At 40.4% G+C, this 17,112-nt stretch overlaps 1 protein-coding gene across 2 annotated transcripts; it reads right to left on the bottom strand.

Annotated features, from left to right (window-relative positions):
• Positions 1 to 4,169: 4,169 nt before the first annotated feature.
• LOC148423817 (ras-related protein Rap-2a) lies at positions 4,170 to 16,222 on the bottom strand. 2 transcript variants are annotated; one of them, XM_088415315.1, is made up of 3 exons: positions 15,373 to 16,222; positions 6,728 to 6,984; positions 4,170 to 4,754 (listed from the first exon to the last, which is right to left on the bottom strand). In XM_088415315.1, the coding sequence occupies exons 1-2, from the start codon at positions 15,684 to 15,686 to the stop codon at positions 6,747 to 6,749; spliced, it is 552 nt and encodes a 183-aa protein (XP_088271441.1). In that variant the 5' UTR covers positions 15,687 to 16,222; the 3' UTR covers positions 4,170 to 4,754; positions 6,728 to 6,746. The 2 variants fall into 2 exon arrangements, with proteins under 2 accessions (XP_088271441.1, XP_088271440.1); XM_088415314.1 differs by lacking the exon at positions 4,170 to 4,754 and having other exon boundaries at positions 4,901 to 6,984.
• Positions 16,223 to 17,112: the final 890 nt, after the last annotated feature.

The raw sequence follows: 17,112 nt of genomic DNA, 5'->3' as shown, positions 1-17,112 counted from the left end.
CTCAGCAAGGAAGAAGGTGGGTCCTTCCGCGCATGCGCAGAGCAAAACTCACGCAGGCGATCCTTCTCGGGACGCCTTGCTGTCTGTCACTAATTTACATTTACGCAGTAAAGCTATTGTCAAGAACAAATATTTGTATAGAAAATACTGCCAGGAATAATTTACGTAACATTCAAATGCGAAACAACGATTTCTGATTAAGCTGAAGTCCTCAAAGAAAATATGAAAAGTCAATATACATCATAACTAAGTGAAATCTAGAATCTTTTTTTTATAGTTGACTTTTGTTATGCCACAAAACAATGCCATAATAATACACAAAGTGCTGTATAATGCTGTATTGCAGTAGTGAACTGATGTAGAGGTCGCTGTCGCCATCTAGCGGCAACTAAGGATAACTCAAAGATTTAAGACAAAAAATATATATTTACGTACATACAAAATAAAAAGAAAAAGATTTTGTAAAGCCCCCATAATTCAAATACTGTATTTAAATCATTTGGCTATGGTCTATACTATATGGTACTCCTACTTTTTGGAAAGTTTAGGGTTTTCAGTAAACCTAATGTGCATTTAGGATATGAAAAATAAAGCCAGAATAAATGCTAATCACCAAAACACAATGATTTCCTCTGTTGGACAAAATATTTATGACACATATAAAATGAGCATGTGCCCATTTATTCTTATTAGCGTGCAGATGAGTTCCAAGCTTGCAAAAAAAAAAAAAAAAAAAGAAGCTCTGGAAGAAAATGACGCCAATAACTGTGACAAAGAATATCCTTATAATAAATCCTTATAATATATTAATAAAATTATTGAACTGCTGCTCCGTGTCTCCCCTGGTATTTTTATTTCATAAGTGTGGATCAAATTATTACATTTCTGAAATAAGCATAAGCAAAGAAATAGCTCTAATTTCAAAAATGCAGTTGACGAATGTCAGGCGTCCCTGTCCTTCCTCGGGAAAGTGACCAACGCAGTCGTGACTAAACGCTGCACTTCCCTTGTCATTGTGACAAGAAATGATGTGTGTGATCCCAGCTGGAGGAAGCGCAGCGTACCCTTTTCACAGATGGAACGCTGGGGGAGCTCGGAGTAGAAAACTAGGAGTTGGCGGCTTTTTAATTCACACACCTGCGCCGTCAAGGTCCGATGGGACATGTTCAAACAGAATTTGGCTTCTCCCATTCAGTGTCTCCATCCCTGCGTGACGCCTTTCTTGAAAGCCACTCTTGCCTCTGCAACAAGGACACTTTGAAGAAAACAGTGACTGTGGCGTGATTTATTTTCTCATTAGCACCCCACGACACTGCGCTTACAACAATATATTGTAAACATCAGTACAAATGATGTAACATACCGGTTCTTGTCCGTAATGAAGTCCACCGAGACCCTCGGTCCAAGCCCTTCAGTCCTCTAGTCAGTCTCATTAAAGTAAATGAAGCACCTGAAGGCACCGCACATGCCTTGTTTACAGACTGGCGTTCGAAAGAACAGCAAGATGAGGTGAATTAAGGTGGATGAGCTCATTCGTTTCACTGCGGGGTGTCCACTCAAAAGCCGTCATTGCCTGCCCGCCAACTTGTGTTTGTGCACTTTTGTCAAGTCAGCGGGCTATGTGCTAGCTCAACACAGACCCTATAGAAAAAAGCTTTGTCTAAATGGTATAGGGGTACAGTCATCAGTGTCAAGGAGGTCTGTTAATGGGATGGCTCTTGAATGAAAAACAAGCTTTGTATGACAGGGAGGAGCTATGTTTTGCTTCCTCAAGGTTGGTAAAATATTGAAAATATGTTCGCAGACAGAGAAAAAGTGTTTGAACGTGTTAAAAATGACTTTTTAGTGAGAAAACTGTTTTGAAGTAAATACTGCTCATTGAGGTACCAGCTTTATCAGCCTTCCGATTGGTTGAAAGCTTCGATGCCGATAATCGTCAAAATCCGAAATATTGACGGCGATAATCGGTCTGGTCAATTATCAGTCTATCCCTGGGAAGAAGAAAAAAGGCAAACATACTTTCAAGGTCTGTAGCTGACCTTGGACATTCACATGCATTGGTTTATCTCTATAATGAAAGCAAGATATGAATAAATCAGTGAATGCACAATATCAAAGAAACATTCAATACTCTTTAAGAACAAAGTCAAATCGAAACACTGTGATAGACGTGTCCCTCTTTTGCTCTCCGGTCTTTGAGGAAAGGACAAGAAGTAGTTTAAAAGTCATCGTGGACGGCCACGTTATGTCTGGGATATAATTGTCAAAGTTGGAATGCAGCACAGTAGTTATTATACTGTACTTTCGCTGCCGCACGTAAAGGCGGAGGATATAAAAAGCAACAGAGCGTGTCTCCGTAAGCCGGCCGCGGTTTAAGTCAACATAGCGCACCGGAAAATGGAGAAAATGCGTCCATTCTTGCTACGCTCGGATTGTTTGTGTTCCTTTTAAGCCCCGATGTTGTCTCTTTTTAGCAGAATGACCGAAACTCATTCAGAGCAAGCTTAAACGTCCATTGGGGAATATGTGTGTTGCTCCCATTGTGTCATCCTCCAAAAACAACAAATCGCCTCCTTCCTGCTGCAGCCTAAATGTGCCTCCTACTCTGCTCGGCCATAAATAAAACAAAGTAACAACTAAAAAGACACTTATGGTCTTCATTACAAGCTGCTGGCACAAGGGCGGCCACAAGTGTTAAAAGGTTGGACAGTCACTTTTATTGTCATTGTATTGTTGGTATACAATGAAACTGGGAACACAACAAAAACAGAATGCTAAACGTATTGACGTGAAGATATTTAAAAACGGTGAAAAAGTGTCAAAAATGCAAAGTGTTTTTGCCTCTAGAGCATTTTTTGCAAGCCGGGTCTTTGTCAGCAGTACGCTAATGAGAATAAACGGACGCATTTTATTTTTATGTTTCATAAATATTGCATATAGCAGAGGGAATCATGGTGTTAGAGTGGTGAGCATTCATTCTGGTTTCCATAAACACATTTAAGATTGAATGAAGAGCCTAAACTGTCCACCGATCTAATATAATTAACTAGTATTAGCTCACTGCTTCATCTGCATCAATGCAGGTAGCTAGCTAACTTTATTATCATACATACATTTTCAAATTTATTGAAATAAATAATAATAGGAATAATAAAATCTGTGCGTCATTATTTAGATTTCTAAGCGAGGCCATGTCACTGCAGACGAGCTGTTTACATAAGCTAGCAGGCTAATTTATGGCTAGCACTTCTTGTCTAACCAAAGGCAGCTTTAGGCGTTTATTTTCACGACTCAAACATGTATGCCATAAGAAACACGTTAGAAGTAGGATCCAAGTCAACCAAAGTTGTTTTGTTCATAATATTGCAAAAAATAACATCCTTTACACATTGCTTTGAACTAGGGATGTTGGCCGTGTTTGCAAAGTACGTTGGAGCAAAACTTATGCAAACTTTTTAGAAAGTTTTGTACTAAACTCCCACGAAAACATGTTGAATGATTAATAGGGAATTAATTATGACGCTAAGTATTGATGACATTTAACGTATATGTAATGATACCTTCAATAGCTTTGATCTTAATCAGATACCGCAGGCCAGCTCTAAGCCTGGGCAGCATCTAAGGCAGACATGTCCCAACTTCTTCCTCCGAGGGCCGCAAATAGAAAAATAGAAAGACGCAAGGGCAACGATACTGTATTTGTTTCTGTGACTTTTTTGCAGATTAACCCCAGTGATCTGTTGCTATGGGTTTTATTAAACTAATATGACATTATTAACAATTATTATTTATTCATGTTTAATGCATCAATAGCCTTTTTCTTAATGAGTTTGAAATGGCTGACTTCGCTCCCAGAAATTCGTGTCAGGCTAATCGGAACAGAGTCTACGTGTTCCATTAGATGTATGTAGGTTATCCCATATTGACTCTTTTTGTATTGCAAAGAATTTATTGAGCAGTATAACCTTGTTTGAATAATGCAAGTTGTTTGTGGAAGGAATTCAAGAAGAAAGAAGGCACCTTGACCTGATTACAGGGCAGAACGGTCAATGGATGGCCGTTATCGTCTGAGAGAAGATGATGGTAGCCACTGTATGAACTGATAACTGATAGTATAGCAGGAACACACACCACTATTGCGTGTTGGTTGTCATTTTGCTGCAGTGTGATCCGCCAAACCTTCAGGGCTAGCGCTACTATAATGAATAAAAAGATGGCTCAACTGGATGTGTTTTCAGAGCAGTCGTCGACTGTAATTGAGCACCTCCGTCCATTCTCCTCGTGAGCAAAATGAATCGAAAGCCTCGTCTTCCTTCCTTGTGTGTTGTTTATGAAATGTTATAGGTTGCCTGAACCTGACACGATGTGTTCAAATGAGGAGCGAGGCTCACACTTTACACAGCAAACAGCGATGCGAATGTCTTATTTCAAGCCTTGTGTCGTTTTTGTTTATGCCGCGGGCCAGTAAAACATGGATGGTGGGCCGCAAATGGCCCCCAAGCGATAGTTTGGTCACCACTGAGCAAAGGTGATGTGAAAACCTTATACAGCATATGTGATCATTTTTGGGAACTTCAAACAATATTTTGATGTTAAAGAATGATCTGAAGATTTATCTGGTTTACCGTAACACAACATTGTGCACAGGAGCATTAGAAGCAGATGGGGGGGTTCACTTCATAGTAGTTGTCAGTGTTGTCTAGCAGGGGGATTATGAAAGCAGTGTGCCAAGACCAGATGGAATGAGGAAGCACCTGTGCAATACAAGACAGAGGAAGGCAGCATCAAAGGTGTTGCTGACACCACAACCTCCCACACACACACACACCTCCAGCTGGATGACATTTGAAATGTTTATTTGTGAGGATTAAATCCTAAAACAGATCCCCCTTGCACAGAGCCGTGTTGAACATTTTTATTACGCATGTGTCGAATGTTAACAGAATCAGAGAAGGATTCAAGTCACGTTAAAAAAATAGAAAGTTAACATGGTTACACAGGTGGGAAATCAAAGAAGAAAATCTGCTTCCGGATGTAAATTAAAAAAAAAAAAATAGACGCACAGTAGAGACGGCGTTTGGGATTCATACCTGCCTTTGTTCGTCCTTATATCTTCTCAAAAACAACATGAGTCCTTTCCATGCTTTTGATTTATGATTTGTTGAGTTCCATGTGTCCTGCTGGCACTTCTCATACAAAATATGTACACCACCATTTGAATTAGTCTTCGCGTCATCTTCGTTACCATGGATACATTACCAGTGGACGAGGAAGAAACTTAAAGTCTCAACCATTGATTGGCATCTTGACATTGACGTCCAAGCAGGACAGGACAACACTGAATGTTCTTAGCTCCATTAAAAAAAAAAAAAAAAATCTGGAAAAAAATAAAAATGTTCTGAACTTCCATTTCTGCGTCTAAGTCATCAAGACAAATCAACACTGAATGTTCTATGCTTCTTTTTTCACGACCAATACATGTTTTACTGGATGCTCTGAAATTGTTTTCACAACCAAGAAATGAGAAAAAAATAACACTGCATGTTCTGAACGACATGTTTTCATAACTCATAAACTGAAACTCGCACAGAATGTTTTACACATCTGTTTTCACAATAAATGTAACAAACACATATGCTGTAATTAAATATCGTGAATTTCAGTTTCTTACCAGGACTGATTTATCAAGACCAAAAAAATAGTAGTAGATGTTCTGAACAAGCCCAACAGAGATCTGCATGGTTATCCACCTGAGACCCAGCCTATTCATACGTGTCCACTGCTGTGTCCATTTTGTCTCATCAAAGTTAAATGGATCCCACCCAAACCCGGGACATCTTTGGAAAGGCCAGAATGTCCTCAACCGCACACACAAGGACTTAGTAGGTTAGCTAAAATGAGTCAAAACCTAGAAAACCTATAATGGACACAAATGAATAAATGGGGTCTCAAGAGGATATACAGTAGAGCGACTTGTTCTTCTCAAGAGAGCAAACTAGTTGAGACAGCGCCTCTACTGTTTGAAAGCAGGTAGTGCATCTATTTTGACAAGCTCACTTTTCCCCCCAAGAAAGTATGAATTTTGAATGAATAAATGATCCCTTAGTTAGGATACTCAAACACTGAGAGTCGGAACTTCAGTAAGACTTCATTTTTAGACTGTGAAATTACAAAAAAAAAAAAATATATATGAAAGACGATGCTGTTCTGATAAAAAACAAACAAAAAAGATGACTGCACCACTGTTTCTCTGAATTTATAATGTTGGAAAAAACTTGATAAAATGCTTTCAGGTCACCTCTTTGGTTAAGCCCGGCAAAGAGTAAAAAAAGAAAAAAAAAAAGAACTCCCAAAAAGCACTGCACAAAATGTACGCAAATCCAAACGCCTGTTCATATTTGAAGCAAAGGGTTCCGGGAAATGTTGTTTTGTTGTCACAGTAAATGTATCATGAAAGTAAATCTTAAGAACAATATTTTTTTTTAAAAAATGAAGGTCCCGCGGTGTAATTCCTTGCTGATGACGACCAAAAATGTGGAGAGCAACATAAGGCGAGGGGGTATGTTTTTTTTTTAAAGTTCTCAATTCTATCACATCATGAATAACGTCACTGCTGATATTTAGAGTTAAAATCCATCGTGTTCAATCATTTAATTGCCATGTGTGGGTGTGCGCGTGTGTGTTTTGTGTGTGAGCGTGCCAAGTGTGTCGCTGCGTAACCTCCAACCTGGCCGCCGCCCGGATGGCTATTGTATATTGCAGGACGAGCAGCAGGGGTCGTCCTTGTCGGGCTGGGCGGCGTAGTCCATCTGCCGCACGATCTCGGCGAAGAGTTCGTCCACCATGGTTTTGCTTTTGGCCGACGTCTCCATGAACGGGCAGCCCCACTCCTCGGCCAGCGCCTGGCCCTCGCTGGACGACACCTCCCGCTCGCTCTCCAGGTCCACCTTGTTGCCCACCAGGATTACGGGGACTTTCTCGTACCTGGGGGAGGCAAACCCATCACGCTGCTTGTAAAAAGTGCAATTTTCAAGGTGGGGCAATGAGACGGCCGGTCGGCGGCGGTCCCCGCATATTTCCTACAACAGGCGGGCATCAATGAGTGTCCCTTTCCATTTCCTCTACTCATGAATACATTATCTCAAGTGGACTTTAATCTTAACTATCCTGCTCAGCCCTGTGAAGGGAAGACGCTCTTACAAGATGGAGCACATGATTAATCACGAGTTCCTCCTGCAGCTCATCCCTCCTAAACTTAATACACTCAGGACGGGCGTATCATTTGATTAAATGCTCATTAAGAACTCTTTCAAAAGGGCGAAATAGATTCCGATTCACTCGTGAATTGCTCGTTTCAAAATTAGTTTCGTTTCTAAAGAACAGCATGACGTCAAATATGAGAAGCAAAACGGAGGCAGTTGTGTTTTATGTCAATATTTGTCCTGGAATTTATTGACAACCAGTCTAGTGTTGGGCTAAACCATTTTGAAATACAGTATAATCTCATTGTGACCCACCTAAGCCTCAATATTTGATTATTCTTCAAGGTTTGAATTGTGTGTACTAACACAGGCGATCAAAGAATCTCTATTAAAATAAAGAATATCAAAAATATTATTCATGAATGCTTTTGGATTTACATTTTACATTTTGGGCTGGGGCTGAAGCTAGTAAGTATTTTTGGTATTCAAATTGAATATTATCCGAATTATAAAAATAGAACATATTTTTTTACTTGGTGAAAAAACAAAAAACTGTATACCATACGAAGACCAAACACATTCCCACTTAGTAAATGACTAGAATTTTTAATCGACATTTTGATTTAACTTAAAACTGAGCTTAGCAGCAGACTGGTGATTTAAAACATGTTTCAATGTAAACAGGCTTGTGCATGACTTGCTTAAAGGGATAGTACATTCTTTTTGCCATTTTTAACAGTAACAGTTATTATTTTGTCTATAATTAATTTGATACCGAAATTACTTTTCAAGTACAATTAATACCTTTAAAAATACTACTTGCTGCAGACTGAAAATGCACTCAGGTTAAAACCAATCATGGCATACCTGCTGGCCATGTGACTGAGCTGAACTGTGATTGATTGATCGTTGCCAGAGCCTTTAGCACACGTGATGTAATTTTCAGTGGAGCGCAAGTGAAAAAAAAAAGTTTTCTGAAAGTACTATTTACACATAATGGTTATCACAATATCTCATTTAATCCTCAAAACACAATTTTACATTTTTAAGAGTCCGGACATTCAATCACAGATAGTTATTTTTAGGTGTTGGCCTACAGGAGCATTTAATAAGTGTGTGTACCAAAAGAGTTAATTATGGACAAATGAATAACTTTTTACCGATAAAAATAGCTAAATAGGTGAATTATTCCCTTGAGTGAAAAATTAAGTTGTTTGTACTCAACCAAGCACCCAGCATTCTGCCACTTCTGCAAAATCTCAATTCCTTGATTCATCTCATTTTCAAATCTTCAATTTTTAATATGACCCATTAATGGAACGAATTTGATTCATTGCCAGCGCTAGTACCAACTGTAACTAGCATTTTCCCCTTAAAAGAATCTTGCCTTAAATATCCAAGAAGCTGCCGGAGCTCATCCTTCAAAGTGCCATTAAGGTGCACACCGCTGTGCTTTTGGTCCAACTCTTAAAATCTTTCGAAAGCTGTTAAAAAGAGCCACCGGCAAAGTAGAATTTGGAGAAAAATGAATATCCATCACTGGATTTCAAACTGCTTGTCAGTTCTTTCTAATAGCTGCACTTATTCAACTTTCGGGGCCTCGCTGCTACACAAAAGACATGTGGCGTAGAGGAGAGGGGGGCTATATATAGTCATAATAACAGAGGAGGAAACTTGTGCTCCCAGGAGGTGTGAGACTGTGGCTGCCAAAGATACCAAAGCTCAGAGGGCCTTGGAAAGAGAGAGAGAGGGGAAAAAAAAAGGTGTTGACCACCCTGTGTCTGGACCAGGAGAGCGACCAGAGTTTCACCAGGTTCTTTGCAAATCTGTCTCGACAGAATTCTAGTAGATGGCAAATAAAATAGAAATATAGCATGAAAACATCATTGAATTCCGAATATCGCTTGTGTTAATGCAGCGGCTCCGACACGATAAACAACATGTCACGCTTTAGCCTTGAGCTGGTGAGCCCCAGGGCGGCCACAAGGGTTTACTGTGACTGCCCCGTACCCAGACACATCTCATCTATAATGCATGATGCATCAACTCGCGTCAGTCTTGCTGACGGATGCTGCAAGCCGCCGATGGGATCAAAACTCAAGATTTTTTGGGGGGACGAAAACCAACAAGACCAAGCGGGGGTTCTGGGCTTCTTCTTCATGTGACAATAGCTATTTTAGGGAGGTTCTGAGTCATAGAATTACAAGCGTCTCTCTCTTTTGGCACATCTAAGATATAATCCAGTGGAGATCAGAGTTATGTCTTTAGTAAACAACCCAAGACAAGATCAAGGGTGGTAATTCAAAACTGGGATTCTTCCGTGGTTTTTAAAACTGGACCTTCCCACTTCCTTCCATGCCTGATGTTACTAACAGATGATGGGGATTTTGGCCAACAAAGACATTGGGTGAACCAATGAGAACTTTCCCTGATGCTGAATGGCAAAATCATCTTTGGATGATTCAAACTATGAAGCGCAAGCCGCGGGTGGAATTAATTTCACTAGGATTTACGAGACCATGACCAGTCAACCACATCATACAAACAACCACCGGCAGGGTAAAGCCTTCATATTAGGGCCCGACACAAAAGGATTGGACTAGGCCGATGCTATCAACTGTTGCTTTCCTCTTTATCAGACAGTGAATGACCTAAAAAATTTTAAATTCAAAAATAAAAACTTTAAAACCTTAAAATGAAAAAGCAACAGTTGGTTTTAAACTATTCGGGAAGAGGGTTGTTCAAGTAGGCCTATGCTAAGTGCTGAAACAATAAAAATACTAAAAAATATAGATATGTCAGCCAATTAATTTACAAAATGCTAATGAATATAATAGCATTTGTTTCCTCCCAATGCATTTCAACAGGCATTATATGCAGATTTTCACAATCTTTGGGGTGACCTGAAACCCATTCCCCATGAAAAGCAGGGATTGACAGAAAATTTATTGCTGAAAACAAAACAAAAAATAGTTATTTCTAGGGCAACTTTTGAAGGGCCATTAACAGCTGATAAAATTGGCCTGCCGATTATTCAGCAGGGGCCAACTTTTTATTTGTATTTTTTTTAACAATATGTGCAATGTCCCCCATAAGTCCAAATATCTACTTGCAAAATCTACTTGCTTTTATCCATTTCAGGGCATTTTTTTTTAACACTTGCTGACATCATCGTTGCTCAGGCTGAGATGACTAAAAACAGGTGTATTTTGCTGACTAATTCATATTTCAAAAATGCAATATAAAACCCAGTGTCGTGTTTAGTCTAGTGGGGGTGCTGTAAAGAAATGCTATTGACTAGATTCCCCCTTTAAATAAACACTATTGAAAAGCAACTGGCAACGATCACATTTTTGCCAGCGCAGCAGTTCGGTGGGACTAGCGGTTAGCGCTCCTGCCTCACATTTCTGTGGTTTGGGGTTCGGATTTCGGCCGGGGCCTTCCTGTGTGGTGTTTGCATGTTTGACTTGCACTTGCGTGGGTCCCCGCCACCCAGCATGCTAAGGTTCATTGACGATCTTACTGTATACAATTAATAGATGTGACAGTGAGATGGATGGACAGAGGACTGGACTCAGTCTAGATATCTTAAACTAAACTCATATATTAAAACACAATGTGGAGAAATCTCTATATTGGCGATGTGATTTACTTGGCTATCGGTGCAAGGTGTACACAGCTCGATCGCTTCTGCTCCTCAGATAATGAAAAGGTGGATGGATGGAGCGAGCGAGTTAAACGTTTTCATATTTAGTACAGCCACAGCTCAACTGATGCGGAAACATCAAGGTTTATCATTGCGCGCCTCCTCATCGCTCTCTGACCATGGCGCTGTTATTTACATACCCGCAAAGCCACCAATCACAGATTGTCCCTGGCATGAAGAGCGATCGGGTCCGCGGCGCACTCACAACGGAACGCGGTGTAATCATGTGCGACTGTACCCTCCGTGGCAGACGACGCTGACAGAGCGACGCCCCTGACCTGAGTTAATGTCGGCCGAGACGGGTCGTCCGTGTTCTGGCAGCTGACAGGTCGCAATGACAACACAATGAAGGTTTTTAACAGGCGCTCTTGCCTTTAGTTTTCTCTTTAATGGGTGGGACAACTTTAAATTGATAGTCCACTATCAGGAGTAAAAAAATTATTTTTCCAATAATTCGTTTGGCGACTACTGTAATTCCCTAAGTATAAGACACTTTCTTCCCCCAAGAATGAAGGCCAAAAGTATGGGTGTGGCCTATAAATGGTAATATGAAGAGTAGAATTTATTTATATTTGTTTTATTTGACACCATTTGAGGAAGCTTGATCTGTCATACACATAAGCCAAGTTTCGAAACACAGATGTGCATTTTTATATAGGCCATACATTACTTACAATAATTATCGTAACGTAACGAGCTACATGCCAGAAGTCAGTGGGGTGTTAGCAGCCAGTGCCTGTTGCAGATAACAGGAGCTCTTGTTATCTGAGGATTATTTTCAATAAAAGAAGTGAGCAGATTGAACCAACGTCCGAGTCCATCCTTGTTCACACACAGGAATATTACTTAAACTAAGAGGATCATGTAAAGGTTGTGAGGTCTGCAGTTAAATCAATTATGAGAGGCAAAGTATTGAGCTGTGTGTACCGGGTTAGAGAACACTGAAAGGTATTCAATTTGACTTGTTTATTAATTGTGGTCTTTTGGCATATACATACAATCATAAATTTAATGGAACACAGATAGAGTAGATCTTGGGTATTGGGACGATATCTGTGTTACTGCAAGGTATCGGTACACGTGATAGTGCTCGACACAAGTATCAAACAATGTTTCGAAGAAGTTTTAAGATCACGTAAATTAAGTGAGTAGAAATTTGTCATTAATTTCATGAAATTTTGAGGAAAATACTACACTGGACTGGAATGTAGGTCGTTGCTCAAAATAGCATGTCATTGTTTTTGGGGGGACTCTGGGATAAATTTGGTCTGTTAAAAGTAGTGTCGGTAATCAGTTGGGGTAACTACTCAACAGTTGAGTGCTCGTAATGGTATCCATCCAGTCCAATGTCCTTAAAAATAATTACAAATGACAAACCTTATACTGCTGATAATGGCTAAATAAGTATACTATCCCTTTCAAAAAAACATTCCATCATAACTGGCCATGATTTGTCCCTAAATGAGTCTATTGCATGGGTGCCCACAAACCGCAGAGCAATGAGATAAATGTGCCTTGGTACACACAGCAACTACATTTTCCATAATATTTTCCCTTTAAACTGCTGTGTTCATCTTAAGGCTTATGAAATGTGCATCAAATATCAGTGAAGCATGTGTAGGAGTAGCGTGTGAAATGCAAAAATAAATTTGTGCTGTGACATTAGAGAACAACACCAGACTCTCTTCTGGCGGGCGCGTGGGGCGATATCGCGCAACAGCCGGGCTGCTGCTGGAGTGAGAGCACGCATGTATACATTTGCATAAAAGGAAACAGAAATCAACACGAGCATCAGGAAACGCATCAACCTCATTACTTAATTTACAGCTGTACGAGAGTTTCGAAGATGCATAAACAGTAGAAGTTCAAATCAAACCGACACATATGAAGGACTGAGTGAGTGGTGTTTGAGCTCTTTTAATAGAATTAGTATAATATCTATAGGTTAATCCATCTTTGGTCTGAACATTTAATCAGTTCATTTTCTACATTGCTTATCCTATTCAGGGTCACTCTAGGACATTACCTGAGCAGACTTGTGCCCCACTTCCATAGCAAGTTACCTCACTACCAACACTTATACACTGGCAAAAGCAGGTACTATTTGTAGTACCTATTCAGCCAGGTGAACCACATTTTTGTCGCTCATTGGTCGAGCGCATTTGCCGTTGAGGGGACAGGGCGATACGTAAGAAAACTAAACAACTCACTAAATTAACCTTAGCGTATGTTATACCGTTACTCCACAGTCTCTAATTTGCTGTTGCGGCTCATTTTTTTCCCTGCCCTCTCAAAAGGCAGATTGTTCCAGTCAAGGACTGTCAATGGGTCACTGAGAGAGGGTTAATCCCACACTTGCTTAGAAGCACAAAAGTCTGTTATGTGAAGCACTAAACTACAGATTAAAGATGGCCGTTTGACTACATTTTCTAGATTGATGGGGAAAATTAAAGCTGGAAAAGGCAGAGTTATGTGGATGCTAAAAGCCCTCCAAGGTACATTACTGTAGATGGATCTGTTAAAAAAAAAAAAAAAAGCTTTTTTTTTTGTCTATCTCTTCTCGCTAACCTAAGCAGACAAATGTTATAAAATCATGATTACCCTAAATATTTGTATAAAAACACTTCTTGTTTATTTGTCTGTAGCGTTGTAAACCAAGAGCCCTCTATAATTAGTCCTTAGGGGTACATTAATGTGTATCAATCAATTTTTATAGGGTGGACGACTGTCAGGAGTAAAACGCTGTAAGCTATTTTATTACTCATCAAGCAGCGCAAAAATTGTCGTAAATTCACATAGCTTGTGTTGTGTATCATTAAGATTATGTACAATTAACGTCAATGTTAGTGCAACTCCTGGCATATTTTAGTAAGTGTGGCTCCAGCGGATAAAAGACGTTTTTTTATTTGTGGCGAGACTTGAAAAATGAGAGACACCTGGTGTTGATTTGAAAAATAGACTTCACGTACAATGTTATTTTGTGGGTATACCTTCAGGTGTGCAATAACTTGATATTGAAGTGGTAGCCATGCACAAAAAGTTACATTGAAGTCTTAAATATAAAAATAGTGCAAACTGTACATTTAGAGACTCAAATAAGGGGTAGGTTCACAATGTGTGGTTCAATGAACACGCTTCAGATTTTTGTTTTACTCTTTGCAATTGTTATAGGAAAGAAAATTACCTGTATTGATGTATACATTTTTGTATATAATTCCCAGCAATTCCCAGCCATGGCCTATTATGATGAAAAGGAAGATCTCTGCACATGTTTTTCTTCTGCACTTGCAGCTAAGTATCTTTTGTGTTCAACTAAACAGGGCCAGATTTGCAAGAAAAATGACGCGGAATTTAAAATACAGTGTTTTTCGGACAGTAAGCTGCAACTTTTTTCTCATGATTTGAGCCCTGCAGTTTACAGTCCATTGCAGATTACCTGTGTTTTTTCCACCAGTAAAGCAAATAGGTGTAGCTGTTTAAGGTGTCAATTTATGGAACTAAGAAATATCATTGAAAACATGTAATCAAGAGCTGTGTTTAAAAGTTTCACATACCATCTTTATGCGTATATATATTACGGCCTGCGCCTTATAGTCTGGTGTGGCTTAACACTGAGAAAAATGTTTTTGGGGCTCAATTTTTGGTGCTGTGTGTTATGAGAAGCGCTAATATAGTAACACAAAGCCCATGTCACATCTGAAACAAAAAGCCACAGAATTCTCAACACTATTGACTTCTTGGGGTTCTGTGCCACTTGATGGCGCCATAGAGCACAATACAATTGGCTGCAAAGCTTCATTGCTTCATGAAGTTTCATTTGGCCATCACTAAAAAATTCCCAAAGATGTCAACAAAGCACTCCTTTTGTCGAAGTGAAACAGTGCATCTCACTTCAAGATAGGTTTTTTTTTTTTTTTGGCACTAAGAATTTGACATGAAGGCAAAGCAACTACTTAACGAAGCACCTAACTTGACTTCAACATAGTTTATTGGCACAAAACACTTTTTGAGTGAATACCAGAATATAAAATCTGTAAATTAGCACATTTGTGAAAATGAACAACAAATATGCAAAGCTTCTCGATATGACTAGTTATGAATATACCTTAGAAGTTTAAATGTGTATTTACATATTGTATCACAAGGCCAAAATATAGTGTTAGAGAGCCTAAATCAAATGGCCAGCAGTCTATTTAGTGTGAAAAGACGACTTTCCGGGAACATGGTATTAAGGTTGCAATGACAGTCGGTTCTCAACATTTTGGAGATGGGGTCTTGATAATTTGCACATTTTTGATGTGTTATTTCCAAGTGTTCGCTGTACACCAAAATAGAGCAGCCATGTGTTGTTTAGTGCCTCCAGGCCTACTGTCATTATTTCTATAGGCCCACCCCTGCAACCACGATGGCCTATATGTGACATTTTCATGCATTTTACACTTTACACTACAATATTCAACCCACCTTTTGACTCTTATGATCTGGTCTCTCATGGGCTTGATGTCTTGAAAGCTCTGTTGGTTGACCAGGCTGTAGACCAGGATGAAGCCCTGCCCGTTCTTGATGTACAGGTCCCGCATGGAGGCGAACTGCTCGGTACCGGCGGTGTCCAGGATCTCCAGAACCGACGGCGAGGAGTCCACCTCGATCTCCTTGCGGTAGAAGTCCTCTATGGTGGGGTCGTACTTCTCAATAAACGTCCCGGTGACGAACTGGACCGTGAGGGCGGACTTGCCGACCCCGCCGCTTCCCAGGACCACCACTTTGTACTCACGCATCGTTGGATTCAAGTCGAAAAACAGCTCCAAATGTCAACGTTCACCATTTTGCGTCGGTGGTTGGCAGTAATAACACGCTCGGTCCGACTCAACGCACAAAGAACCGGCGCTCCGGCACGGGTTTCATTGTGGAAATTCCTGCCGCCCCCCACCCCAAACAACGCAGGGCCACGCGCCGACGGCTACACGACTGCCCGTAGCATGGAGGGCGACCGGGGGAAAAAACGGTGCTGCTTTTCACGTGCTTGAGCTCAGCCTTTGACACAAAAAACAAACTTGCTCCATGGAGGACGCTGAGAGGGGGTAAAATGCCTGGACTTGCCCCCCGCCCCCCTTAAAAAAAAGAACGAATGAGCGCACGCGCGCGTTTAGAAGCGAACCCGGAAATGGCTTCCACCTCGAAAGATCGACAACAAATTACGGTTTCTCTAATTCCCTTTCAAACATCTCGGCCATGTTTTCGTTTTTCCAGTTGTTCTCTAGTCCGATGCCAACCGTCATTGTGTCAAGCAATCCACAGGCGTTGCGTGCGAAAATTCCCCTTAGCCCCAAGTTGCCTCCTGGCTTCCGTAGCAAAAAGCCCGCCCACCCCGTGTCGCCTATTTGATTGGCGGCGAGATGGCCCAATGACGCTGTGTGAAACTCGCGGACATTGAATGAGGAGCACTCACCCGGCCGCCAATGAGATTGCCCGCTTTTCTTTTCCGTTCATGTGTTAAAACAAATATTAAAAAAATACCCATCATTCGGTTGCCCCAGTGACACTCGAGCGACCAATCACGGACGGCTGTGGGACGTGTATCCATGAGAATGAGCCGGATGTTGTTGCCATGGTAACGCTGCACTGTCTCGGCCCGTTCAAATTTGAGAATGGTCTGTATTTGTTGTTATTCACCATTGTAGGATTTTTTTGGACATCACATTAACGACATTAAGTGCTATTTTGAACTGAAAAGTATTCACAGGTCTGGATATGGAGTCAACTCTTGTGTAGCTGGACCAAAAATGCTTATTTAAAATACATATATTCTATTACATTTACACTTCATAATTTCAGGTAGATTTATTAAACAGTTTAATCATGTATAATTAATAATTAATAATGTGAAAGCCCTTTCCAGAACACAACGGCTATCTGTATCAATTTCAATGAAAGCTTTCGGGATAACATTATAGTAGTTATCAAGGAAGGGTAGCAAGGTTGACAGATACAAAATAGACTTACAAGGCAGCAGAAGGGGTTTAATGGATGATGATTTAGGGCTTTTTTTGGACTGTTTAAGCCTGGGTTACACCTTGAAAGTGAGGTTTCTAGTCAGTGTAAAGGTTTCAAATTAGGGATGCAAGTGTGGGCGAGGATTTGTGTCAATCTGGTGGGAATTTTTAGAAGGAACAGTGACCCTCTCCCCTCCTCATGATTGTTCTT

Source organism: Hippichthys cyanospilos, chromosome 5 (genome assembly GCF_059441005.1).
Source record: "Hippichthys cyanospilos isolate Australia breed blue-spotted pipefish chromosome 5, RoL_Hcya_1.0, whole genome shotgun sequence".
Lineage (NCBI taxonomy): Eukaryota > Metazoa > Chordata > Actinopteri > Syngnathiformes > Syngnathidae > Hippichthys > Hippichthys cyanospilos.
Note: the sequence above shows the minus strand (reverse complement) of the source record. Positions and strands in the feature narration are given on the sequence as shown.